Consider the following 27,819-nt stretch of genomic DNA (forward strand, 5'->3'; position numbering starts at 1 on the left):
GCTGGCCTTGAACTTGCAATCCTCTAACTTCAGCTTCTCAGGTTCTGGGACTATAGATGTGGACACTAATAATACTGCAAAGCCTAAATGTTACGGACTGTGGACACAAACAATGGTAGAAAGCACACTATCTTTCCAAAGCGCACATGTCAAGTTCACTGTTGGGGAAATGCAGCTGCAGCAAGAGGAGGGGGGTGGTATCGCTGGATAGGGAATTTACTAAAGACACCTAGATCCTGGGTCAGGCCTTTTAAGGACAGAAATAGTAATTGGCAAGGAAGAGCTCTCGTGATTAATCCATCAGGTGTAGGACCCTTCTAATTCTGGAGTAATACATTATTTTTGGAAAAACTCGCACCATTTAGCAAAGAAAAACTGAGGACAACTGGTTAAGTTTCTATTTCAAATATTTAATATATGTGTTGTTCCATGCAATACCTAGGATTAGCCATTCCATAAACCCAAACTCACTCTCCCTTCTTTTTTTGAGATCTGATCCTTCCCCCCAACCCCGCAAAAAGAAAAAAAGAAAAAAAAAAAAAAAAACCAAAACTGACCTATGATAGCAAATCCTCCTGCCCCGGCCCCAGTGTTGGAATTACAGGCATGTGACACCACACTGGTCTTTAACTATTATTCTACTTGGCCATCACCCCTGGAATTGTCAAGATTTTCCTTAGGGTTACTTGGGGACAACCGTCCCTTTCCAAACCCCCATTATATATAAAGCTTCTTCCAGAATGTTCCGACTATCAGGTGATTCCGGCATTACTGACAGGTGAAAATCAGCTGGGCGTGGTGATGCACTCCTGCGAACTCGGCACTTGGTACATTACAAATCCTAGGTAGTATTCCACGATATTGTGCGTCCAAAACCGTCTGCCCCAGTTCCCTCAAAAGCACAGTGGCCACGACCCCACCCACCCATACCCCCCCACACACAAATACACAGAACACTGTGTGAGTGAACACAATAGATACCTTTCCGCACAACGCTACTCGGACAAACCCCGGGACCAAACAATAAGATCGGCTCCCACAATGCCCCGTGACAACTTCCCACGATGCCTCGGGCCTTTAACGACCACCTTCTAAAAAACGCCAGGCACCGAAACGCTCCTAGCCCAGGGGCTTCTCACGGAAAGCGTGTGCAACTAAGGGGTGAAAAAGTGTCCCCTCCAGGAGCCCAGGCCCTTCCCAGAATGCCCCAGGCCAGGCCCACAACGCCGGGCCCACGGGCTCCCACAATGCCTCGAGGCGAAGCTGCGGTAGGTCTCGATCGAGCCGCGTGCTGGCAGAAGCAAAGGGCTCTCGGGCTGGTCACTCTGCCAAGCGGCCGCGGCTCCCGGCATGCAGCGGGGCTGTATCGCCCGCTTCCCAGCATGCCCCGCGCCGCCCCAAGCACCCGACACTCACCAACGCCGGCCGCCCCCGGCTCGGGTTCCGCCGTGGCGGCTGCACGCCCGGGCACCAAGCCTGCGTTTCGGGAGGCCAGGCGAGCGAGGGGCGAGAGGCGCTCAGGGCGCGTGCGCGGCCAAACGGACCATTCCCCGCCGTCGGTGGGAAGAGGGGTTCAGAGAACCGCGCGGGCTGCAGAGTTCACGCCGGCGGGGGTGTCGGGCTCTGCGGCTCACGGCCCCGCTGGACTTGGTACAGTCCGCGGCCCGAAGGGTGAAGAAGCATCAAGAATCGCGCGTACGTGCGTGCGCGGTAGAGCGAACGCGTCTTATAAATAGTGGATGCCTTGGGGTGAGGGGAGAGTGGGTGCCTAAATACTCGGCCTGGATCCCGGGGCTAGAGGCTCGCTCATTTGCATAATCCTAGCGCGGGACAAAGGAAGGCCTCCCGCTCTGGAGGATGTGATTTGCATATTCCTGGGAGAGGCTGTACTTCCGAGCGCAGTGATTAGCATATAGATGGGGAGGGGGCACCTGAGAAAAGCGCATGCGTGTAGGGTACTGCAGACTTAAGTGTAGTGAGCTGGCCACCTTGTCCCGAAACTACTGAAGGTCTGGGACCGGGTTCATGTCCCCTTCACCTGGGATAAGTGCCAGGAAAGCATGTGGTTTCTGCGTTGCAAGAGATCTGAACCCCCAGTCTAAGGAAAACGAAGCACATTTGTTTAGACTAATACTTAGAACTGTCAAGACCTGGAAGAGGTAGACTGCGGGAGGCCGTGGATGCCAGAAACGCCTGCCCCAGCTCGAGGTTCTGCAAGGGCTTCCGAGGGCTGATTTTTAAGCCAAGTCTGAACTGGAGCCAAGTGGAAAGGGAGTCTATTTGCAGAGGGAATAGCTAATGCAAATGCCCAGAGGCAAAGTAGTGCCTGCATTCTTAGAGGACAGCGAGGCTGCTTTTGCATGGAACACAATTAGAAAATCTCCTGTAGGTGTTTGCTTTTCCTTTTCTTTTATTCTTTTTTCTTTTTTTTCTTTTTTGAGGCAGGGTCTCCTGTAGCTCAGACTAGCTTCCAACACCTGGGTCGAAAAAAATGACCTTGAACACTACCTCTTGAATGCTGAAATTACAGGTATATGGCAGCCAGCCAAGCTCCCGTAGGTAATTTTAAAGGGCTATAACTTCATACTGACAATTTGTAGCCGTCCCTACAACCCTCTCCTTCCCCTGCTCTCAAAAGAACTGCTTTTATCACTAGCAACCTGAAACTACTGTCGAATCCCATTACACCACAGAAAACGAAGAGTTGTGTTTTGCTTTGTTTGAGTCTCCCTGTGTAGTCTGGAACTCTCCAGCTTCGGAGCTCACTCTAGAGCCAGGTGATTTTCTTGAACTCCCTGCAGTTCTCCAGCCTCAGCTTCCCCTAGGGATGGGGTGACAGGTACAGGTACGCATCGCATCCCCCACACCTGGTCTCTCCGTCTGACTTTGGTCCCTGGTGCCTTTCCTGGACCCACCCACCGTTTTATGCGGTCCACATCCGCAGCACTGCAAACACAGTGCTCCCTTTGCTCTCCCGGCTTTGATCTAGCCTTCCGCTTTATCTGAAAACTCTTTGTCCCTGCAGCTCCGAGCTCACTCTCTCCCGGCACTGATGCCAATCCGAGGGGCCTTCCTTGATGATACAGCTCCTGCAGATTGAGTAAATTAGGGAAACTGACACACAGCACCCTGCTCAGTAAATGCAGAGCTTTTGATCATGGGTGGTAATGGGGTGCAGGCTGCTTGGGGGCTCTTCACTTTGCATGAAAATTTCCATAACAACAAAATAAAACAGTATCCTTACATCCTCTGTCCTTCGTGCCCCCCCACCTGTGCGTGCGTGTGTGTGCGAGTGTGGGTGTGTGGGTGTGTGTGTGTGTGTGTGTGTGTGTGTGTGTGTTTAGGCAGGGTCTCACTACCTAGCCCTGGCCTAGAGTTTACTGTGTAGACCAGGCTGGCTGCAGAAGTCAACTTGCCTCTTGTCCTGGGAATTAAAGGTGTAAGCCACCAGATCTACCTTCCTTTCTGAAACAGGAACCTAATGTGTAGTCCAGGCTGTCCTCAAACTCAGTCTCCTGCCTCAGCTTCCTGAAGACTGGAATGTTAAGATCCCTCTTTACAATTTAAACAAAAGCTGACTTTTAAGCTTTATTGTTTGGGGGGTGAGGGAGGGACACACAGTCTTACTGTCTTGCTAAGTAGCTGGGAGTGGGCTGGAATTTCCTCTGCTCCGTGAATGCTGAGGTTCCAGATGTACCCACCACGCCCAGCTCTGGAACTGTCACCATGGCTGCCTGGTTTGAGTCTGGTTCCTTCCTCCACGGTTCACCTTCCTCAGAGAACAGAGTGACCTTAAAACCTAGTACAGGATCAAATTTCAGATTCCTGTTAACAGAAACAACTCTTGTGTATGCGTGTGTGTGTGTGTGTGTGTGTGTGTGTGTGTGTGTGTTAGTCATAGTCGGCTGTCTGGAACTGTACACATTGTAAGCAGTTATTTTTGGTGTATCTCAGCTGACCTCAAAACTCACAGGGGTTCTCCTGCCTCATCTTCCCAGTTGCTGGGATTACAGCATGTAACACCAGGCCTGGTTCCTGTTGCCCAGGCTAACCCTGAACTCTGGTTCAAGCAGTTGACAGAGACAGGATGAAATGAAATTGAGGCTATCTCTAGAGATCATGGGGGGCGAGGCGCAGAGGTGGACTAGCATGCGAATGACAGATCAACCAGAGATTGTCACAATGACTGGACAGAGACAATAGACAATGCTTGTAAAAACTCACTAGTGGTCGGCTCAGCCTGTAACTTCAGCTTTTTAGAAGCTGAGGCAGAAGGGTTGCTGGGAGTTCAAGACCAGCCTGGGGTATAAGATGCTGTCTCAAAACGAAGAAGAAAGACCCTCACCACTCCCCTCGCCCCTGCCCCCCCCCAAAACCCCAAAGCCTCGAGTCTGGAATTCTGAAGAAGGGTGGATGGCGGATGGCGGCCTTGCTGAGTCCAGCTCCTCCATCTTCTTGTACATCAGCACCCCGGTGCTCCTCCCCAGCACCTGCATCCCACAGTACAGCAGCGGACGAAGGGACAGACACACAGCCAGCCCATATTCGTTCTCTCCTCAGTTTAATGGTGGTTAGTGGGATTGCCAAACCCCCCTCCCTATCCCCTCCCCGCCCCGTACAAAAATGTGTTTCGTTTTGTTTTCTTTTTTTTAAACAAGAAAAAGGGGGCAAAAGCCAGTAATGGGGGGAGAGGGGTGCAATCTGATATTTTTCATACAGATTTTTGATTTTTTTTAATATATTATATATAAAACCATAGAGAACCACACATCCCTTCCAAACTCCTTTCCCCCTCCCCGGGGGGCCTGGAGGAGAGACAGGGAAGGCCCCCCCAAGAGCGGGTGGACAGACAGTTATGGGATGGGAAGGACATGGGGGTCATCTGGAGGGAAGGGAAGCCGTCCAGGAGCCCGGAGAAGGGGGACTGGATAAGGGTTGGGGTCGTCTCCCTTACTGCCCCCATCAGAGTTTTCACACAAAGACACAGAATTCCCATTTCTACGCCCTCCCCTGCCCCTCCCCCCCCACCGTGCAAACATGGCTTCGCAAAGAGGTGCCCAGAGCTCTGTGGAACTCTTACAATGGCTGGCATGGGGTCTGGGACCCCAAAGAAATCTGTATTTCCCTTCCCTGCCCACCCTACCCTTCCCAGAATCTGACCCCCTCCCCCACAAGACCTGGGTCTGTAGCCTAGGGGTTCTGGCCTTTCCCCTGTTTTCTTCCCCCAACCCAAATCCCTATTGCCCGTCCCTGGACTCGGGGTCGAGAAGGGACCTGAAGTCCCTGTCTCCTTAGGGGATCCCAAGTCTCTGGACCCTAGCCTTTGGCCTTGGGAGAGATCCAGGCATCCAACACCCCCAATCCCTGCCCAAGTGCCTGAGGTGTTAGCTAGTGGGGGAGAAGCCCACCATCCCCGACTCTGGTCAATGTCTTTGCTGGTTCCTTGCAGCTGCAGTGGGGGAGGGGTCAGATGAAGAATTCTTCTTTCCGCTTGTGCCCGTCGCTGCCATTGAGGAAGGCTTCTCTGGCCTCTCCCTGCTCATCCAAACCACTGGCCTCGTGGGTCAAATAGGAGCCTGAGAGCAGAAAGTTGCCCCGGGGCAGAGGGGGACCGAGGGAGCGTGACAGGAAAGGGAGGTAGGCGAGAGACACAGCGTGTGGAGGAAGGGGAGAAGGGAACCAGAGTCCGGTTCAGTGAGGCGCAGGACAATGGTAGGGAAAGAAGTAAAGAGGAATTAGGAAGACTCCAAAAAGCCACAGAAAACCCACCCTCGTCCCTGACCTGCCCTCGGTTTTTGTTTTGTTTTGTTTTTTGAGACAGGGCCTCCAATTTCCCAGGTAAGCCTCGAACTCCATAGTTACAAGTGACCTTGTACTTTGTACCCTCCTGCCACTACCTCCCAAATACAGGAGTTAGAAGCGTCTACCGCCACGCCCAGTTCTGCGCAGAGTTGGAAGTCCATGACTCTGCGCCAGCTAAAACAGCTATCAACTGTGTCCCCTCCCCTGCACCCTTATCTCCTTCCCAACCCTTCCCCTTCATTTAATAGCATTCCCTTAAGTCTATGCTGTCAATAAATCCAGTAACTCGAAAGGTATATTACTTAAAATCTCTTCCCTCATTCTGCTAAATTTCAGCCAGTTCAGAGCCCAGAGCCCAAAGCCCCACCCCCTTCAGGATAGTAGCCAAAAATAAGGCTTGATTTCAAATCCAATCCTTGTCTAGGCTCCGCCCCTTGCCATCCAGAATGGGAAGCAACCACACCCTTCGATTTCAGGCCCCGCCCTCACTTACCCTTCTGTCGGACGGAGCACCAGACCATGCCCACTAGCACACAGATGATCAAAAACACCAGTAGCGCCAGGATGCCGCCCACGATGGCGTAGGGAACCGAGGTCTGAGCCTCTACCACCGCACCAGGGTCTGTCAGAGCGAAAATGTAGAAGGTCCTGATGCAGCCTTCGGCCGCCAGGCCATTAAGCTATCTTGCACACAGCTTTATTCTTTCAATGCCGGCCACCTTTCTTTAGCCCCCTCTGTTTGCTCCGGTTCCTCTGGAATCCTTGGCTTCTACACCGCCGGGTTTTTCATTCCTAGTGTCTACACACCTCTAGACCCTTCCACCCCTAAGCTAGAAGTAACATCCATCCTAGCTTTGGGGCTTTTAAATAAATTGTGCTTATTTTTATGTATATGTGCTTGCGTGGATTTATGTGTGCAGAAGCCTACGGAGACCAGAAGAAGACCTTGGATCCAGAACTTGAATTACAGAAAGTTGTGAATTGTCATGTGGGTGGAGAGAATCCAACCTTGGTCCTCTGCAAAAGCAGTAAGCGCACTTGACTGCCGAGCTATCAGTTCCTACGTGTGTGTCATTGAGACAGTGTCTCGCTGTGTAGCTCCTGCTAGCCAGGAATTCACTATGTAGACCGGCCTGGCTCGCTTTTGGTTTTTCGTTTTGTTTTTACAGAGTATCTCCTGTATTATAAACTGGTCTAAAAAATGTTGATGAAGATGGCCTTGACTTTTTTTTTTTTTTTTTTTTTTTTTTTTTTTTTTTGCAAGAAGAGGTTTCTCTTGTAACAACCCTGGCTGTCCTGGAACTTGCTCTATAGAACAAGCTAGCCTCAAACTCACAGAGATCCACCTGCCTCTGCCTTACAAGTGCTGGGATTAAAGGCGTGTGCCACCTTCTCCTTTCTGGCCATGAACTTTTTTTTTTTTTTTTTTTTTTTTTTTGAGACAGGGTTTCTCTGTGTAGCCCTGGCTGTCCTGGACTCACTCTGTAGACCAGGCTGGCCTCGAACTCAGAAATCCACCTGCCTCTGCCTCCCAAGTGCTGGGATTACAGGCGTGCGCCACCGCTGCCCGGCGGCCATGAACTTTTTATCCTCCTGCCTCCATCTTCCCGGTTCAGGGATTACCGGCATTATGAGGTACTAGGAACTGTATCCAAGTTTATCAAGCTTGGAAAGCGAGCACTCTTTTGTTCAACCTCCACCCTCAGGCCCTGCAGCGCCCCCGACATGCCTGCCGCAGCGTCCTCACCATAGACCACAAGCACGTAGAGCGCCCTCGCGTGGCCGTGCTTGTTCGCCGCCTCGCAGGTGTACGTGCCGTTATCTGCAGATGCCAGGCCAGGCAGCGTGAGCGTCTCGCCCACGGCCTCCGCCCGCTCTGGCAGAGACTCATTTCCGCGGTTCCAGCGGATCTGGTTTGGCCTGGCCGTGGGTAAAAACAACAAGTCAGAAACCCAAGAATATGACTTCTCAGGAATCTGGATACGCAGCTCTGATCCAGCATCAACCCCCAAGCGTGTGTGTGTGTGTGTGTGTGTGTGTGTCCCAGCGGCAAACCCTTTGCCAGCTATGATGCTAGGCTCCATCCCCAGCAATTAAAAGGGGGCTAGGAAGACCCAACAACTCTGCCTTCAAGATACCTGGATGGCAGGAAAAGGCACTTACCAAGGAGCTTGACTAGAAGTTAGATTACTGGGACCCACATAGTGGAGGGACAGAACGAAGTCTCACGAGGAGTTGTCCTCTGATGTCCCTACTGTGTCGTGGTAGGCCTCCCACTCCCCGCAAAAATGTATTTTTAAAAAATTATGCATTGTGTGTGTATGAAGGTTTGTCTGCAAGTACGGCCATGCATCCCGGGAATGCAGTGCCCTCCGAAGCCGGAAGAGGGCGCGGATGATCCTCGGGAATAGGAGAAGATTGTGAGCCACAGTGTGGGTGCTGGGAATCGAATCAGGGTCTACCCTGAATAGCTGGAGGCTATTCCTCCAGCCCCGCCCCCCCTTTGTTTAAATAAAAGGGGCTGCCTTGTGGCCCCTTTCTTAAGGAAAACCAACAGGCTTGAAGCCAGCTTTTACATGCAGCCAGGGCTATAAGTATTCTTCAATTTATGGTTCCTTTTTACCAAGAGTCTGGCCTCATGAACTCTTTCCATAGGACCCAGGAGTGCAAGCCCCGAATCTCTTCACCACTTAAGAAGCCAGAAGTCGGATCTCACCTGGGGTTCCCTGTGACGGCACATGTCAGCACCAGAGTGTCTCCCTCCCTCACGACGGCTTGAGAGGCGTGGATCCGCGCTGTGGGGGAATCTGGAGCGCAGGAGGAAAATTGAGAGATCTTGCCGGCGATGGGGAACCTCTAGGGGCGGGCGGCTGGCGTGCAGACCCCTGAGCCACTTACACTGCACATCCAGCACGTACTGCGTCTGCTTGCTGTGCCCCGCGGGCAGCGCCTGGTTCTGCGCTTCGCAGATGACGATGCCGCCGTCGTCCTTGCGATCCACACGGAACCGCACGGTGCTCGCCACGCTCCACACCTTGCCGTTCTCCTGGCCGCTGCTCACTCCTGCCCGACCCAGCCCGGTTACCGTCAAGCCAGGGGTTCTGCCCTGCCCCCAGATCCCAACGTAGGCTGCCGGCCAAGCCACATTCCTACCTATAAGCCTCTCGAGAGCTTTATTCACCTAGTCATGTCCCCTGTCCTCTTAAGGACTTAGGATTCTGGTCGGAGCTTTGTTTGTTTCGCTTTGTTTGCTTTGAGACGGGGTCCAGGTTGATCTTGAACTCGCTAAGTAGCTGAGGATGACCTCCTGATCTTCTTCCCTACACCTCCCAAACGCTGGGGTGGCAGGCATGGGCTATCCATCACTCCTGACCCTGACAGCTGAACTGCGCTCGCCCGGGAAGTGTCAGTGCGCTATTATCCAGGCCCCGCCCACCACTAACCTCGCCTCTTTCCCGAGCCCGGCGGGTCCCCGCTCCTCGCCCCGCTCCCTGGGTACCTTTCAGCTCCTTGCGATCGCGATACCAGCGCAGGACCGCCGCAGGGCGCGACCGCGGAACCAGGCAGCTGAGTTCCACCTCGCCGCCCTCCACTGCTTGCTCTCGGACCTCCACCACAGGATTCTCCGGAGCCACTGCGCAGAGAAGGGGCGCGCGAGGGAGGGGGGTGTGAGGGAGGCCCCGCAGTGGGCTCAAGTCAGTCTGGCTGCTGGATCCCAGGGACTAGAGAGAGCCAGGGTTCCACATGTGACAGGGATCAAACGTAGAGACCAGAGGCCCGGTGAAGCCAGGTGTCCGAGAGGTTAAAAGCTGCCAGGGCGAACAGGTCTCAGGGCAAGGGAGAGACTGAGAACGAATGAGAGTGGGGCTCTTGGGAGGGGTACCTAAGACAGTGAGCGTGGCGATCTGGTGGTGGGTGTCCTCCGTGTAGAGCTGGCAGAAGTAGCCCCCCTCGTCCTCCAGGCGGGCATCCGAGAGCCTGATGCGCACCCGGCGCGGGGAGAACTCCTCCAGCTGGAATCGCTCGTCCTTGAGAGCTGGAGTGAAGAGAACTTGAACTTGGGACAGGCACCCTCCAAGACACATGCAGGCCCTGACTTTTTTCCCCAACCATAGCTCTGAGTCTGACACTTCTACTTGGGAACCCGTTCCAATCCCCAAACCCCACCTCCACCCGCGCAGGACCATGGGAGTCCAGACTTCCAGCCTCTCCCCCCACCCCCACCTCGTCTTATGCTTAGATGTGTCCCTCTTTGAGGTCCTAAACCGCCAGGCTTCCTACACTCACCTCGGGTGCCGTTGAAAAAGAGGGTCTGCCGGGCTGGGTTCTGAATGACGACTATGGACCCGTCATACTGATGCAGACGGCAGGTGATCTCAGCCACCCCACCCTCGGCCACCGTCACATTCTCTGTCTGCACTTCCTGTCCCGCCCCTGAACCAAGAGAAACAGACAGAATAGAGAGAGAGTCCCTGAGATGACATTCAGTCGTGAGTGTGTGTGTGTGTGTGTGTGGTAGGGGTGTGTGGTGGGGGTGTGTGAGGCTCTCTGTGTGTTTACATATATGATGGAATGAGCACGCGTTCACATGCCAGTGTTGAGGCCGGAGGATGGCATCTGAACCCTTCCCCGGTGGTTCTCCACCTATTCATTGAGGTGGGGTTTCTCAGCTGAACCCAGAGATCACAGCTGGGGGTCTGACTTGATAGGTAGCCAGCTCCACTTAAGTGCTCTAAGAATCTCATCCCTGTCTTTGACTTTGACACAAGCTTCCCACACAGTCCACTCGTGTGGGAGCTGGGGGTTTGAACTCTCGTCCTTGCACTTGCTTGAACATCTCCCTAATGCCTGGGTTGTTCCTTGTTGAGACTAGTCTGTCACCCTGAAGCCCAGATTAGCCTCAAATTCATGGCAACTCTCCTGCCTCAGGTGTGAGATGCTGAACACGGGCCTTTAGTCCTCTGCCTTCTGGAGGGGCAGATGGCTTCTAGAGGAGCCAGGCGAGACTCGGTGTGGCATGTGACTATGGGAGTGAAAGAAACAACCAGAGCTCGCTGAGGAGGAGCAGGATCTGCCGAGGATAATGGACAGTAAAGGGAGGCTCCGACAGAAGAAGTCCCTTTGCATCTTGGAGCTTCGAGTTCACCGAGTATGGGAAGCTGCCTTCTTTCCCAGCAAGCTCATCCCATGGGCTTGGCTTCCTACATCGGGAACATATGTAGAGGATCCTGCATACCGGACCCCACCTGTGCCCCTCCAGTGCAGCCAGCCACAAAGTCCTCTTCCTTTTCTCTGTCCTTTCTTCTCTCCCTAAGTCCCGAGTCAGCCTGGTCTTTTATAAAGGATACAGAGATCCTTTGCAGGTTGATTCAGTTGACCTTCCTATTAAGGAAGCTCTACCTCACTTGTGACTTGCAGTGACCAATGGAATCTGATGGAAATGGCCGGGTGTGCTGGCACATACATGAAATTCCAGCACTTAGGAGGCAGAGGCAGGAAGGATCTGATTGGGGCCAGCCTGGGCTGTGTAATAAGATCAAGGCCAGGATGTATCAAGAGCAAAGTGCTGTCTCAAAAACAAAAGAAACAAAAGAGATAATAGAACACACACACACACACACACACACACACGTGGAGATATCTATAGGTAGAGTGCTTGTCCAGCAAGCACAAAGTTCTGGGTTAGATCCCTAGCACTGCATCAATTGGGTCTGGTGAATGCCTGTAACCCTGGCCCGTGAGGAACAGGCAGGAGTATCGGAAGTTTAAGGTCATCCTCATATACAGCCAGTACCAGGAGGCCAGACTGGGGAGGGAGAGATGTTTTTGCTAGAAATGATCTACTAAGAGTCACGAAGCCCAGGCCTACAGAGGCCTAACTGCTTCCCCTGTGCCATCTGCTACCCAGAAACTGTTGGGTAAAGACGCCCAGAATAGCTTCTTTGAGGTTCCTGCCACTCATCCTGTGAGGGGGCAATCTTGAACCTCACATTCAGACTGAATCCCAGGGGACCCCAGTGTAAACCAAGAGAAGCCTGCCCACCTGATCCAGTCTAAACCCCAACCCAGAATCTGAATCAATGAAGCACTTTGCCCACTGCCCGGGGTCTGGAGACAGGTCTTTCTGTGTCAGGCCAGCTGGTCTCCCGCCTCACTTCCACAGTGGTACCGTTACGAGTGGACCCTCTGCCCCTGGCTCTCAGCAGCCATTTCCCTAAACCCCGAAGCTCTGAATGCCCCCTCCACCGTGAGTGCCGTGGCTTTGACACATACCTAGGCTACTTCTCCCAGCATCCCTTTGGCTGGGTGGGGCCACGTGATGGATTTGATGGATACAGTGCTAGGTATATATCTTCCCGTCTGCTCTTCCCCCCTCCCCCAATTCTACACATCTCCTGGGTCAGGACTGTCTAAGGAGTGCATGGAAAGGCAGGCTCTCACATAAGAAGGAACCTCATAGCTGCCTGTCCTCTGTAGCCTGACTGTGTCTTACTTTTATTTTTATGTGACAGGGTCTCTCTACACAGGCCTGTCTGACCTGAAACTCTGTGCGGAGCAGGCTGGCTTCAAAGTCACGGAGATATGCCTGCTTCTGCCTCCCAAGGGCTGGGATTAAAGGTATGTGCCACCATGCCTGCCTTGATGTTATAAACCTTTAATCCCAGCACTCTGAGTTTGAGGCCAGCCTGGTCTACAGGGTGAGTTCCGGGGCAACCAGGACTATACAGAGAAACCTCGACTCAAAACTAAACAGAACAAAATAATAATAAAAGAAAAGAATGTAAAAGGTATGGACCACTATGCCCAACCCAGATTTCTGAGTTTTTGTTAGCACATTAAAAGTTCCAGATTATTCATGACAGCAGTGAGCCCACCCTGAATAACCATTAAATGAACAAATTACAGGACTGGGAGGGTAATAGTGTGAGAGGGTGTGGCTCAGTGGGAGAGCCCCTGCCTAGAATCCCCCAGTGAGGGGCTGGGGGTGTGGCTCAGTGTTTGCTTGACCTGGACAAGGTCGCAGGTTCCACATCCATTAGCAAACAAGGAAAGCTGGAAGCGTCGGTTCACCACAGCAAAGCCCGCAGCACCCTCGGTTGTTTCCTGAACGAAAACAACAAAGTACACCTTCCACCAGATGCGCGTGTGCTGGTGCAGTCCTGTGGGAAGGGCGTGGCCATTTCTTTCTTTTTTTTTCTTTCCTTTTATTATTCTTTCTTTCTTTCTTCTTTCTTTCTTTCTTTCTTTCTTTCTTTCTTTCTTTCTTTCTTTCTTTCTTCCTTCCTTCCTTCCTTCCTTCCTTCCTTCCTTCCTTTCTTTCTTTCTTTCTTTTTTTTTGAGACAAGGTTTCTCTGTGCAGCCTCGACTGTCCTGGATCTCACTCTGTAGACCAGGCTGGCCTCGAACTCACAGAGATCTGCCTCCTGAGAACGCAAATTAAAGGCATATGGCACCACTGCCCATCTAGGGGGCTCTACTTCAATCTCCATTTCCCAAACCTCCTGACAATGAGTTGGGTTCAGAGCCTCCTATCCCAAGTTCCAGTGTATAGGTGGGGAAATCGGCCACAGTCAAAACTGCAAAAGCCCGGGCCCATGACCTCTGGCCCTGCTTCCACAGTCCTTCTAGCCGTCTTTACGCATGTCCACGATTGCTGAGGGTCACGGGACACGCTGGTGACTGGCCTGCCGTGGTGAGCGGCTGTATTGGTTTCTGTTGTGTTTGCTGAGTTGTCCAGAGATTCTGAGCATCAAGACTCAGGTAACATTCTTGAGACTTGTGCGACTGTAGATGACTAGCTATTCGGATTTATTTATTTATTTATTTTATTTATTTATGTTTCTAGTTTTAAACTTGACTTTATGTACATGCATATTTTACCTGCATGTATGTGTGCATACCATTTGTGTGTCCGGTGGCCACAGAGAACAGAAGAGGGCATCTGAACCCTGGAACGGGAATTTCAGATAGATGTGAGTCACCGTGTAGGTACTGGGTATGAAACCTGGGTCCTCTGGAAGAGCAGCCAGTGCTCTTAACCACCAAGTCATCCCTCTCCAGTCTCTGGATTAATACTTACTGTGTGTGTGTGTATGTGTGCCTGTGTGTGCGTATGTGTGCCTGTGTGTGCATGTGTGTGTGAGTGTATGTGTGTGTATGCCTGTCTGTGTGTGTATGCCCGTCTGTGTGTGCATGTGTGCGTATGCGTGCACGTGTGTGTGTGTGTGTGTGTGTGTGTGTGTGTGTGGTATGCATACCTGTCTAAGTACTCATGCATAGGTGTGTACACAGAATACAGAGGAGGACATTGGGATTGGATACCCTCTTCAGTTATGTCCTCCACCTTAATCCTTTGAGGCACAGATGTCTCCCTGAGTCTGGAATTCACAGCTTGGTCTTCCCTGTAGAGTGCTGGGAGATAGAGATGAGGCACTATAACCATCACCGCTGTCTTTAAATGGTAATGATGGGGCATGACAGAGCATGCCTGTAATCCCTGCACGAGGGATGCTGAAGAAGGAGGCTTTCCAGTTCGTCCAGGGCTATATCAACAGCCTTTCTCTGCCTTGGAGAAACTAAATAAACTCAGTGGTTTCCCAGGTCTCTTCCCTTCTGTCCTGTGGGTTAGTTGTCTGGGAGGTGTCTGAGACTGATTCCTAGAGATAAGCCGGATGAGGTCCAGTCCCTTGAAAACCTTTTACCATTTATAAGGAACTAGCCACCGATCAATGCAATATTCCATCAGAAGTGCTACAGTCTCTGTTAAGAGCATGATGACCAAGGGCAGAACAGATTCCTCCTGCAGGATAGAAGCAGGGGCTGACAGCTTCCTATCCCAACATTCTTCTTTCCCTCACCATTAAAGAATCCTCATTGTCCTTTTTGTTTGTCCCCTGTCTGACTCCCTTGCAGCTAGGTATAGCTATATGATGATGCTTATTCTAATTGGACCTAAGCAGAACTATCATAGTCATAGGGGTAGTTCCTAATAAAAGGAGACGGATTCTTTTTTTTTTTCCCTATGGGGACACCCTCATGCAGGATGGGATATGTGGAATTCGGCGGCCATTTTGGGTCCTAGCGACAGAACACAGCAGAAGAAACAGAACCGAGGTGAGTTGAAAGAGTATTTGGTAGTGATGTGGAGCCGCCACGCCTTTTAACTCTGGACTTCTTTTATGCTGACAGTATCTAAGCCACTCTCTGAATTTTACCTCTCAGAATGACAAACACATTCAACCCTTGCCTGTGCCTTTTATAGTTAGGCTCAGTAGGCGCCTCAAACCACCCACTCAGTTGCTCAGGCCAAAGGACAGCAAGCCACCCAAGTGTCCGACCGTTCCCTCGGCCCTAACAACCATCCCTTCAGCAGCGTCTGCATATTTTGCCTCTGAAATATATCTGAATCCATTTGGCCTTGTCTGTCTCACCTGCCAGCACCCTCTCCTGGCACCATCTCTCTCATCTGGATCTCTCAAGAACTTGTTTGTAAATCTCAACTTCCAAGACTGCCTCTCTCATCCTGGGACACGTGGCCATCTTAACCTTACCTCCTGAATGCTAAGATGACAGGCATGTCACCATGCCCTGATTATATGGATTCCCTTCTTTTTTCCTTTATTTCCTCCTCCTCCTCCTCCTCTTCCTCCTCCTCCTTCTCTTTTGATTTTTCAAGACATGGCTTCTCTATTTAGCCCTGGTTGTTCTGGAGCTCGCTCTGTAGTAAATCAAGCTGGCTTTGAACTCACAGAGCTCCACCTGCATTTGCCCCCTGAGTGCTGGGATCAAAGGAGTGTGCCACCACCACTTGGCTGCTGCTTTTTTAAATCACAGTCTCAACATGTAGCCCTGGCTGACCTGGAACCTGATATGCAGAGCAGACTAGGGCTAAAGGTTTGTGCCACTGTACCTGACTAGGTGGACTTTTTGAATTCAAGAGTCTATTTTTTTTAATTATATGTATGTGTCCAAGTGTGGGTATTGTGCACACGGGCACAAGTGGCCCGGGGTTGGATGCCTGGAAGCTGGGGTTACAGGTGGTTTTGAGCCACCCCACTTAGGGTCTAGGAACTGAACTTGGGTCCTCTGCAGGGACAGCGTGTGCTCTTAACTACTCAGACATTGCTTCTGCGTTTCTACCCCCCCCCCACCTCCCACCCCCCCACCCCCCCACCCCCCCCACCCCCGCTTTCTTTCTTTTTTTTTTTTCAAGACGGAATTTTTCTGTGTAGCCCTGGCTGTCCTGGAATTAGCTCTCTAGACCAGGCTGGTCTTGAACTCACAGAGCTCTGCCTGCCTCTGCCTCCCGAGTGCTGGGATTAAAGACCTATGCCACAACTGCCCAGCTCCCTCTTTTTAAAATTACAAATCATTTATTTTTATATGTGTATATACTGTGAATTTTTATAGTTTGCCTGCATGTATGCCCCACATGTGTGTCCGGTGCCATCAGTGGTCAGAAGAGGGTGTCAGAAACCCCAGCAACTGGAATTTCCGATGGTTATCAGCTGCCAGGCTGGTACAGGGTCCTCTGCGAGTATAACAAGTGCTCTTAACTATTGAGCCACCTCTCCAGCTGCTCCAGCCCCACCCCAGAGTCAAAATGGGAGCCGGGGAACTGGAGATGTCTCTGCGGGTAAAATGCTTGCCATACAAACATGAAGGCTTGAGGTCTGCCTTCCAGCAAGAAGCTAGGCGTGGTGGCGCACACTTTCATTCCCAGCATTTGGGAGGCAGAGGCAGGTGGATCTCTGTGAGTTCAAGGCCAGTCTGGTCTCCAGAGTGAGTCTAGGACAGCCAGGTTTACACAGAGAAACCGTGTCTCAGAAAAAAAAAAAAAGGAGGGGCAGACGAAATGACTCAGTGAATAAAGGTGACTGCTGCTAAGACTGACAACCCAAGTTCGATCCCTGGGACCCATATGGTGGGAGGGAGAAGCTGTTCCTTCAAGTTGTCCTCTGACTTCCACGAGTGCCATGGCACCTGTCCCCACACCCCTTAAAGCTGTAAGGGCTGGAGAAAGGGCCCAGGGGTGCGAGCACTCGCAGCTCCTCCAGAGGACCCGGGTTTGATGCCCAGCGTCCACATGGCAGCTCCCAGCCACCTGTGAACTCCAGTTCTAGGGAATCTGATGCCCTCTTCTGGACTCTGAGGGCACCAGGCACACACGTGGTGTACAGACATACATGTGACCAAAACACCCACATACATAAAATAAAAATGTAAACAAACAAACAAAAAAAAAGAGTCAGGTGTGGTGGCACACATCTTTAATCTCAGCACTCAAGAGGAAGAAGCAAGTGGATCTCTGTGAGTTCGAGGCCAGCCTGGTCTACAGAGTGAGTTCTAAGCTAGCAAGGGTGCCACTGATAGTGTCTCAAATAAAATACGAATATAAACGAAAGCAAAAACCAAGGTGGAGAGGAACTGAGGAAGTCATACAACCCGAATCGCTGGCCTCCACACACATGCACACACACAGACACACAAAGAGCCTGCTTTTGGTATCACTCATGACTGTCTCTCACACCCTGGCTAGTCTTGAACTCATGACCTTCCTGCCTTAGCCGGTAGTTGGGTTGACAGGTATTGACCACTCTGTCCATATTAAACCGAGCCAAAGGCGGGGGTGGGGAGTGGAGATGGCGGTTTGGGGGTGGGGGTTGGGGATGGGGGGTGGAGGGAGGTGGAAGCTCAGTGGTTGGACCTTTGCTTGGGGCATGTAAGGCCTCAGAATCGGCCCAGCCCAGCCCCAGCAGAATCCAGCCTTCCTGAGGCAGTCCATCACAAACACAAACCCCTGTGTGGGCCCTTCTGGGTACAGAACAGATCGGCCCCTCTGACCCTCTGACCCTCTGACCTCTGACCGACTCCAAAATGCCTCCTCACCCCGCCCAGTCTCTTTGCATTCAGAAAACTGTCTCCTCTCCACCGATTGATGTATTCTATGGAAATAACGTACCAGCTCTGTCTAGCCCTCAGTCGCCATGTGGGGGCGGGAGGGGGGAGGCAGGAGAAACACTGGTATAAGGTCATCCTCCATTACATATCTTGTAGGAAGCCCGCCTGGGTTACCAGAGACGCTCTCTCAAAAGTGCACGTCTGGGGAGCTGGGGAGCTGGCCCAGCGGGTCAGAGAATCTCTGGCTACTCTAGCAGATGAGATAAGTTTGATAAGTTTGATAAGTTTGATAAGCTCCCAGCACCCACAGGCAGCTCACATCATCAGTAACTCCAGGCCCAGGGGACCTCTGCAGGCACCAGAACTCAAACACACATATCCTAACACACGCATGATTTTTTTAAAAATTATTCTTTAAAAAATATATCAGGACCGGAGAGTTAGCTCAGAGGTTAGGAGTGTTCGCTGCTCTTCCAGAGGCCACGAGTTTAGTCCCTGGCACCCACATCAGACTGCATTAGCTGCTAGAGAACTCCATTTCCAGGCCTGATGCCCCTTCACCCTGTGACTTCTGAAGGCACCTACACACGTGTATGGCATACATTTTCACACACACACACACACACACACACAAAAGTAAGAACTTTTTGTACCTTATGTTACTTAAATTCATTTTCCTAGCTGTCACTTGTGTATTAAAACATGCTACTTGCATTTGAATTCAAGAAAAAGTGGTGGTTTTTTTTGTTTTTTAAAGTGAAGCTCCAAATTGGGGATATAGCTTAGTGTTACAGCATTTGCCTAGCATGTGTGAACACACGCACGCACACACACACACACACACACACACACACACACACACGTGCGCACACAGAGGCACACACAGTGCAAATATGCACACATGTGCAACACATGCACACATGCATGTGCGCACACGCACACGTGCACGCATGCACACACTTGCACATGCATGCACATACACACACGCACAGGAGTGTGCGTGCGTGCGCGCACACACACACACATGAGCACACACACGCACACGCATGCACACAGACACACGGGAGCACACACGCGCGCGCGCACACACTCACATGCACATGCACACACAACGCACACGAGCACACACACATATACAAGAGCACACACACATGCATGTGTGTGCACACACATGCACTCACACACTCATACACACACACATGCACACACAAACACACACGACTCACCAAGCACTGTGGCACAAGCCTTTAAACCCACCACTTCAGAGGCAGAGAGAGAGAGAGAGAGAGAGAGAGAGAGAGAGAGAGCAGTGTGAGTTCAAGGGCAGCCGTGTCAACACAGTGAGTTCAAAGCCAGCCAATGCAACAGAATAGAGCGAGCCTGTCTCCAACAAACAGAAAGCAGAGCTGGGCTGTGGAGACGGCTCAGTGGGTGAAGACAGCAAGCCCAGTTTGACCCCCAGGATCCACATACACAAAAGAAATAAATGAACATGACAACAAAAGTTTAAAAATAAGCAAACAAAACTATTTTGGGAACTTGCAGAAGAGGCTACACAACTCAGGCCTGTGTCACTTAGGCTTCCAAACGACCACGAGACCTGGCTTCACTCTGACGTTCTTTGAGACAGTGACTCACGGTGCAGACCAGGCTACACTCACACTCACTGTATAGTCCAGGCTGGCCTTGAACTCATGCTCGCCCACTTCGGCCTCTCTAGTGCAGGCCCTCGAGCAGGCCCTGCCACACCCTACCCGGGATCTCGCTGTAAATGCCAGGCAGATCCCAGCTCCAGCCCTCACCCGCCATCCGCGTGACCTTGAGGAAGTGCCCCATCCTTTATTAGCGGAGTCCACACCATCTGTGAAATGACAGTGATGCCAGAGGTAGCTTCGCAGGGGTCAGCCTGGTGCCTGACACTCAGGAAGAGTCCCTGCTGAAGGCTGTTATTACAGGTTATGGGGACACGCCAGGCCCTGTGAAAACTAATCTGCATGCTTGATACTTAAAAAAAAAATCCTGCCAGGTGTGTCATATATATCTAATCCCAGCACCCCAGAAGCAGAGGCAGGTGGGTGTCTGTGTCTCTGAGGCCAGTCTAGTCGACCTCAAGAGTTCCAGGCCAGCCAAGGCCACTCAGTGAAACCCATCTCACAAAACCAAATCTCAAAACAAAAGCCTTGGGCAGGATGCAGTTCAGGTGACAGTCTACCTCTCTAGCATTTCATAAAGCCCTGAGCGTGAGCCCCGCACTGCACAGGCCAGGCAGAGCGGCACACCTGTAATTCTAGCATTTGGGAGAGGGAGGCAGAAGGATCTCGAAGAGTTCAAGGTTACCCTTGACTAAGCGTCAAGTCTGAGGCCAGCCTGGGCTACGTGAGACACTGTTTCAGTAAATAAATAAAACAAAATCCAGCCAAACAAAATCTTAAAGCCGACCCCTTCCAGACCTCCCAGCTAGTGTGAATTAGCCCCCATTTTACAGATGTGGAGAGTGAGGCTTGTAGGGGCTTATCTAAGACTAGTTAGTGACAAAGTTCACCATTTCCTGGGAACTATGGGGACCCCCATATCCACGGCTCCCATTCCCCAACTGCTCTCTGCTTGAGGGTGCAGATGGGGTGAGGGTGGGGGGCTTTTGTTTAACTCCCTCCCCTCCTGAGGAGTCAGTAAGCAACCGCGTTTCTGCCAGGAATACTAATTGGCCTAAGGCTTTTGTTTCTGGTTGGGGGGGCAGGGGCGGGACTTTCTGGTCAGAGAGGGGCTGAGCCTTTGGGACTGGGGCATGGACTTTGAAATGGTGTTGACAGCCAAAAGTCATCATGGGGACTGTGCTCAGAGAAAGTAGATGGGAGGGTTCTGGAAAAGGGGCTGTCGGGTGACATGGAGACTCAGTATCCTTTACCCTCAGACTTACAACCACAGGCAACAACTGTCCCAGGCCCCAGCCCTTCTCCCTCAGACACAGGAGTCAGTCCAGCCGGGGCAGGCATCCTCCCTCAGACACAGAGGTCCAGCCAGGGCAGCCCTCCTCCCTCAGACACAGAGGTCCAGCCAGGGCAGCCCTCCTCCCTTAGACACAGGGGTCCAGCAGGGCAGCCCTCCTCCCTCAGACACAGGGGTCTAGGACAGCCCTCCTCCCTCAGACACAGGGGTCCAGGACAGCCCTCCTCCCTCAGACACAGGGGTCCAGCCAGGGCAGCCCTCCTCCCTCAAACACAGGGGTCCAGGCCCAGCCCTCTTCCCTCAGACTCATGAGACAGGGGTCCACAGTGCACAGCTGGTGGATGTTTCCACAGAGACTAAGCAGGACGGGGGAGGACTTCCTGGGTCCTGAGTCAGCGAATACCCAAGGGAGTCTCAAGGTCACAGTTCTGGGAAGGTCATAGCCACCCCCTCTATATCCGTTCCCCAGGGGGCCCCTGGCATCATGCCTCTTTCCTTTTCCCTCCCCCGGGAAGCTGGTACATTCCTGGGTCCTGCCTGAACCCCCCTCCACCCCCCATCAATGGCGGAGTCCGAGCATCCCCGCACAAAGCATCAATTCTTCCAGCAGATCAGCCTTGTGAAGGCGCCTGTATTTGCAGGACCTAGGCATAAGGGTCCCAGCTCAGCCTCCCTCGGAAACCCGCAGCCCCTTCCTCGTCAACCAAGGAGGCTGAGCTCTTTCCTCCTTCAGTCCCTACAAGTAAGGACTTCCAATCACCTCAGATCTCAGCCTTAAACCCCAGCCCCTTCTCCTCCAGTCTTATAAATCCCTATCCCAGCCCTCGTCTTCAGAAACAGGGGGTTTGCTTCCTGCCCCCAGGGCTCCCAGACACAGGGGCCCAGACCCCTGCCATCCTCCCTCAGACACGGGGGTTCAGCCCGCAGGCCCTCCTAGACACAGGGGCTCAGAACCTAGCCTCCCTCCTTAGACACAAGGAGACACCCCCCACCCCCATATTCTCCCTCAGATACAGGAGTTCAGACCCCAACCCTCCTCCCTCAAACATAGAGGTCCAGACTCCAGTTTTCCTCCTCAGACACAGGGGTCCAAACCCCAGCCTCCTCCCTCAGACACAGGGGTCCAAATCTCAGCCTCCTCCCTCAGACACAGTGGTCTAGATGCCAGCCTCCTCCCTCAGATGCCAGCCCTCCTCATTTAGATCCCGGGTTCTGAGCCCTAGCTTCTCCCTCTGGAAAACTTTGGACTCCTAAGCCATGATCCTGCCTTCTGTCCTTTGTCTCCCAGTGTCTGGGGACCTGGGCTTTGGGTGGGGGGCGTCAGGGGTGAGTCAGCAGCCTCACACAAAGTCCTCCCTGTGGTCCCCACGTTCCTGGGATACTCGGAACTCCCTGGATTCCAGGCTTCTGGTCCAGCCAGGGGGTGAGCAGTCCCTCAGAGGGTCACCCTGAGTGTGGGGTTCCCAGAAGAATGCAAGTTTCTAGTGAACTCAGCTTGTCTAAGCCTTCACCCCAGTTTCTCTTCTGCCACTTCTTCCATGAAGACCCAGCAGCCCACCCCATGCCCCCTGGGTGCCCACAGAAGGGCCCAGGTACCCGTGTCTTCAGGCAGAAGCCATGGGAGCTCAGGCTCTGGTGCCATGGGCCACTGGACGCTGGCAGGTCTGGTTGCCTCCAGCACACCCCCCAACATGCACACATACACCCGGAGAGAGAAAGCTGCCTTTGTGTTCCCCAAGTCGGGGACAGGCCAGGCTCGCACGACATTAACCCACCCCTGGGCCCAAGCCCTGCTGGGCCTTGGAATCTGTGGTGGAACCTGACCTCCACCCCCACACTCCGGGGACCCAGGCACCCAGTCCATGAGTGGGTCGGGGGTCAGTGATAGCTATCTCTCAAGACCCAGCCTTTGGGGTGAGTCACTATGAAAGGAGGGTCCGTCAATGCTCTAAGTGGCCTCTTAGAACCATGACAGGGAGAAGTGAGTCACCCAAAAGAGAAACTTGGGATCAACAAAGTTCCCCCTCGAGAGGGCTCCCCAAGTCTTAACAGCCTCTTTATTCTCTCTCAGTATCTACATATCTGTTTTGTACTTCCTTCTGTTTTTACCCAGTTTCCAGCTGCGGTCACACACCAACCCCCACTCCCACATGCGTCTCTGGGAGGCACCTGTCCCTTTTCACAGATCCTATCCACCTAGACCCTTCCTTCTCTCAGCATCAGTCTCATCTGCCTCTTCATATTCTCAACAAATGTGTGTGTGTGTGTGTGTGTGTGTGTGTGTGTGTAAGGAGATGTAGTGGCCACTGAAACCTCCTAAACCAGGTGGTCAGAGCCCTTCATGAAGATCTGATTAAAAAGCTAGGCATGGGGGCACAGACTTATAATCTCAGTAACTGAGAGTCTGAGGCAGGAAGATCGCTGTTATGTTGAGACTAGTTGGGGGCTACATAGTTTAAGGCCAGCCTTTTGTACATAGTGAGACTTTGTATCAAAAAACAGAAAAGAAACTAGGTATCAATAAGAAGCTCCACAAATGGGGACCCTTGAAGACCATGCTCCCCAGAAAGAGAAACTGAGGCCCAGAGAAGGCCCCAGATGGACATTAAACTACACCTGAGAGGGCTGCCCCAGAAGCTGGGACCCAGCAGCCCGGGGTTCTCCCCCAGGACGCCAAGCTGGCCTCCTGTTCATAAAGCCCCACAACATGTAATTTAGAGGTCGTTTACAGAAAGGATTAAGGCACCAGGAAGCAATGATTTTAAAATCTAAACCTGGGACAAGGCTTAGAACCACCTCCCAGAAGCGCCTGAGATTTGATTCTTGAACAAGGTAGGTAGTCAGCCGAGAGCTGAGGTTACATACAAGTTCCAAGGTACAAGGGCCCAGGGGCTGCACAACCCCAGTGAGCCAAGATTTTGTAATTTCACAGAAGTCAAGACACTAGAGTGGTCCCAGCATTGAGAGTCTAGTTCTCTCTCTCTCTCTCTCTCTCTCTCTCTCTCTCTCAGCACTGTGACATAAACCTAGAGCCTGTCATATGTTTCGGATGCTAGGCAAGAACTTTGCCACTGAGCTATATATTTGCAGGCCCTTGCTGGCTGCTAATTCTAGGCAAATGCTCCCTGAGCCACACCCCCCAGCCCCTCATTGGTGGATTCTAGACACCTATGGCTAAAAACTATTTCCCTAGCACCCCCTTCTTTTTTTATGCCTTTATTTTGAAACAGAATGTCACTAAATTGTCCAGTCTGGCCTTGAACTCATTCTGTAGTAATCCTGGAAAGTCTCATGAGCCTCCTGCCTCAGCCTCCGGAGCAGAGCGGCGGCTGGGATTACAGGCCACCGTGTCCAACAAGATTCTAGAAATGCAAAGCCATTAAGGTTCTAAAGACTTCCCGAATCTAACACCATCAGGTGTCGATGTTTTAAATAACCCCAGGCTCTATGTTTACTGGACTCTCTGGTTCCAGGATCCCAAGAGCATGGTTTTCATGCATAAGAAGAAAGAAAGAGAAACGGATGGAAATATACCCAGAGTCCTGAGCTCGCACCTGGGAAACTGGGGCATGCTCGTTGCAAGGAGGGTCTGATGAAAGTCAGGAAGCGAGTACAGAAGTCCGCAGAAGCAAGGCAGAACTTCTAAGGTCGGCTCTGCCCCCCTCCCCCTGCCTCGTCCTCAGCTGTCACCATTGGGGTGGCAGGTGTGGTGGCACTCAACAGAGACGCTCCCTCACTTCAAGATCCAGTTCAACACCCTCACCGGATAGAACTGGAGCCAGGAAAGAGGGCTGGGCCACCTGGTCCCAACTCTCAACTCCCTAGAGGAGACCTCAACCCTGCTTTCGCTCACCCAACAGCCTCCCGTGATGGATTCCTGGGCAAAGTAACTTGACCCATGGTAGATATGAAAAACAGAGGGTGCTAAGTGTGAGCGTTCAGGTGACATTTCCTGACCTTGTCCCCAGCCTCAGGGTCACTTGGGCTGGGGGTGGGGTGGGGTGGGGTGGGGGCGGGGGTCCTCCAGATTCCCACAGCAAGTGAGAAAGACATGCGGCTCTCCTGGAGGGGGCTCCTCTGTGAAGTGTGGCTTGGATGTGTGAACGGGTGGGAGGGTTTGGGGGAGACATTTGTGGAATCCACGTGTGTGCTCACATGTCCCTATGCCACTTCACACACATCTATACTGTCGCTGCCCTGCCTGACTCCACTCCTCCCCGGGAGCGAGGAGGGATACGGAGATGGAGGACCCATGGGGAGAGGGAGACAGTGGGGTAGGTAGAGAGGAGAAAGGAGGCAGGTAGGCAACGGAGGCTGCTAGAGAAATGGGAGAATGAGAGGGGACAGAGAAGGGAAGAGATACGGGGTGTCAAGGAGACGGGGAGAGATGGTGGATAGGGACATAGAGGGACGACGACGGCAACACAGGAGGCCGCAGAGTGAATAGAGGATGGGGGGCAGGCAGAGTGACCCAGGAAAAAGGGACAGAGGTGGGGGACAAAGGCGGAGTGGAGAAACAGGAAGGGGGAGACAAGGAGAAAGGAGGACAGATGGAAGGAAAGACAGGACTTGAAGACTGAGGAACAGAGGACAAGGGTTGGGGGAAAATCAGAGAGAGAGAGAGAGAGAGAGAGAGAGAGAGAGAGAGAGAGAGAGAGAGAGAGAGAGAGAGATCTAAAGACCAGGACTGAAGGACAGTGGGACCGGCCTGGAGAAAGAGGGCTTAGGGACTGGGGGGACGGAGGGTCTCGGGCCCTTTGTCCCCGCGGGATCGGGGCCTGTGCGGGGTGGGGGGGCTGCGGCACGGCGGCCGGGGCCCGCGTCCCCCCTCCCCTGCCCGCGGCTCCGGGCTCCTGGCCCGCGCTGCGCTTTGTCCCGGGGACGAGGGTCTCCCGCAGCCCCCCCACCCACAGCCAGCGCATTGTTCCGACCTCTGCAGGCCCCCAGGCGACCCAGCTGTCACAGCGGCGAGACCCCCCTCCCCAACCCGACCGCAATACGCACACCTCCCTCGTCACCCCGATCCAGCCCACCGACCCGGCCCCCACCTCCGTCACCCTACCTGGCCCCGCCGCGGCCGCCCACAGCAGCAGCAGCGGCCACTGGAAGCGCCGGGCCCGGCCCATGGTGCCGCCGCCACCGCCGCCGCCGCCGCCGCCACCGCCGCCGCCGCTCGCTCCCGGCCCGGCACCTGCACCTCCCGCGCCGCCGACCCCGCCCCCGAGTCCAGCCCCGCCCTCTGCCCCGCCCACTGCGCGCCTGGGTGGGCGTGGCGTCAGCTAAGGGGCGGGGACCGGACGGGGACAGAGAGGCCCCAGACAATGCGGGGAGAGGGAAGACGGGAGCGCGGAAGGGCGCGCTGGAGGGTGGGAGCGCAGGACAGCACGCGGACCTGGGCGCGAGGGTTGGGCGTGAGCGTAACAGCGTCGTGGGAGCCAGTGGGGGAGGATTTGGGAGAGCGGAAGGTCGTGAGGGTCGTGTGAAGGTGCAAAGGTGTGCGTGCGTGTGCGCGCAGGCGTAGCCTAGGCTAGTGGGACTCCTTAGAGGATGCTGCACCGGAGGCGCGGGGAAGATGCGCAGGAGATGCTCCGGAGTGTGCGCGGAGGATGCACGAGAGATGCGTGGGAGAGGCGCGGGAGATGCACGGGGGAATGTATAGAAGACACACGGGAGATGCGCGGAAGATGCACGGGGGTTGTGCAGAAGATGCTCGGGAAACCCACAGGGGGTGCGTGGGAGATGCTCGGGAGATGCGCGAGAGGGCGATGCTTTGAAGCGCGCGAAGGTGCGGGGTGCTGGTGTGTGTGCTGTGAGTGTGAGCTTTGGGAGAGAGGAGTGTGGTGCCAAGGTGAATGTGGGCAGGGAAAGACTGAGAGACGGAGCAGCGGCGGGTGGTGGCTGAGCAGGTGTGGACTTCTTTTGGGTAGGGCGTAGAATAGGGTCAGCTCCCTCCCTCTGGTTCTGACCACGATATGCCAAGTTTCAGTCGTCTCTTTCCCTGGGAGGGGCCTCCAGAAAGCTAACCAGACTGGAAGGAAGTCTTAATCCTAGGCCCTGGGGAGGGCGAAGCCTCTGGGGAACCTTCCAGGTCTGGCATCCGGGCTCTACCTCCGCCCCCCCCCCCCCCCCAGCACTGTCCGGTCAAGGCAGTCTGTGTGACTCTGCCTTTCAGGTTCTGTTCCTCGTCCTAGGGGGCTGACTCATCCCTCCAAACTTTGGTACTTTTTTTCCCTCTTGGGCGTGGGTTCCCCTGAACCCACCCCTGTGGCCACCTGAAGGCCTGGAGCAGGCTTGTGACTCATAGGACCAAGAAGGGTGCGGGAGGCCTCTACCTCTCCCAGGACTCAGGGACAGCAGGTAAACTGGGTCAGCATATGTCCATTCTGAAAAGCTCTGCTTTTTATTTTTTTCCTCTCTCCATCACGTCTAAACTGTTGTATATCCAGGCCAACCAAGGGTCATCATCACATGACACACTTCCTGTCCATTGCCTAGCTCCCAGCATCTTCTCTGTCCTCAGTCCCAAATTCATCAACTCTCATGTCCCCAGAACCATATATCCCAGCATCCCTTCTCACCGCAGGACCAAACGCCTAGCATCTTGTTTCAAGGACCATGGCTCCCAGCATCCTCTCTGTTCTCCAGACCTCAGTTCTCTACCGTGGCTTCACAGCTGTGACCAGCTGTGTTTCTTTCCAATTCTCAGTTCAGCGCTTAGATGAGGGAATGAAGCCACTCATCTGCGACGCGGGTGAGGTGAGAGTCTGTTTCAGGAGTTCTTGTTCAGGGTCTGTTTACCGGGTGTCTGTTGCCAGTAACTTGGTGACAGAGATCGGATGAGTTCTGAAGGAAGGTTTGTTTTGGCAAGCACTCGGGGCCTGCATCTGCCGCTGGCCTTTTTGTTGAGAGTCCTCAGGGTGTCACATGGCAGGAGACAGAAAGCACACGTGTGTCTCCTGGTCTCTCTGCTCACCCAGCTGCCAGTGTTTCAATCACGAGGGACCCACCCTGATGACGTCACTGATGCACTGCAGCCCCCGCGGCCCCTCCTCTAAGCACCGGAGTTGGATTAGGTTTCCATCCTTTTAATGGATTACAAGGGGATTAATGTGTGTGTGTGTGTGTGTGTGTGTGTGTGTGTGCGCGCGTGCACCTGCATGTGTCTTCTGG

General features: G+C 53.2%; 1 protein-coding gene across 1 annotated transcript; it reads right to left on the minus strand.

Annotated features, from left to right (window-relative positions):
- Positions 1-4,544: 4,544 nt before the first annotated feature.
- Cadm4 (cell adhesion molecule 4) lies at positions 4,545-25,799 on the minus strand. The gene is made up of 9 exons (XM_052169439.1): positions 25,712-25,799; positions 10,090-10,236; positions 9,686-9,838; positions 9,302-9,436; positions 8,701-8,865; positions 8,519-8,609; positions 7,550-7,722; positions 6,296-6,424; positions 4,545-5,576 (listed from the first exon to the last, which is right to left on the minus strand). The coding sequence occupies exons 1-9, from the start codon at positions 25,773-25,775 to the stop codon at positions 5,467-5,469; spliced, it is 1,167 nt and encodes a 388-aa protein (XP_052025399.1). The 5' UTR covers positions 25,776-25,799; the 3' UTR covers positions 4,545-5,466.
- Positions 25,800-27,819: the final 2,020 nt, after the last annotated feature.

This window comes from Apodemus sylvaticus, chromosome 1, assembly GCF_947179515.1.
Source record: "Apodemus sylvaticus chromosome 1, mApoSyl1.1, whole genome shotgun sequence".
In the NCBI taxonomy this organism is placed as follows: domain Eukaryota; kingdom Metazoa; phylum Chordata; class Mammalia; order Rodentia; family Muridae; genus Apodemus; species Apodemus sylvaticus.

Coding starts and splice junctions, on each gene's coding strand:
- Cadm4 (XM_052169439.1), bottom strand. CDS start 25,775: ATGGGCCGGGCCCGGCGCTTCCAGTGGCCGCTGCTGCTGCTGTGGGCG. Junction 10,237..25,711: donor GGCGGCCGCGGCGGGGCCAG/GTAGGGTGACGG, acceptor CTCTTGGTTCAG/GGGCGGGACAGGAAGTGCAG. Junction 7,723..8,518: donor GCCGTCACAGGGAACCCCAG/GTGAGATCCGAC, acceptor ACCCACGGCCAG/GCCAAACCAGATCCGCTGGA.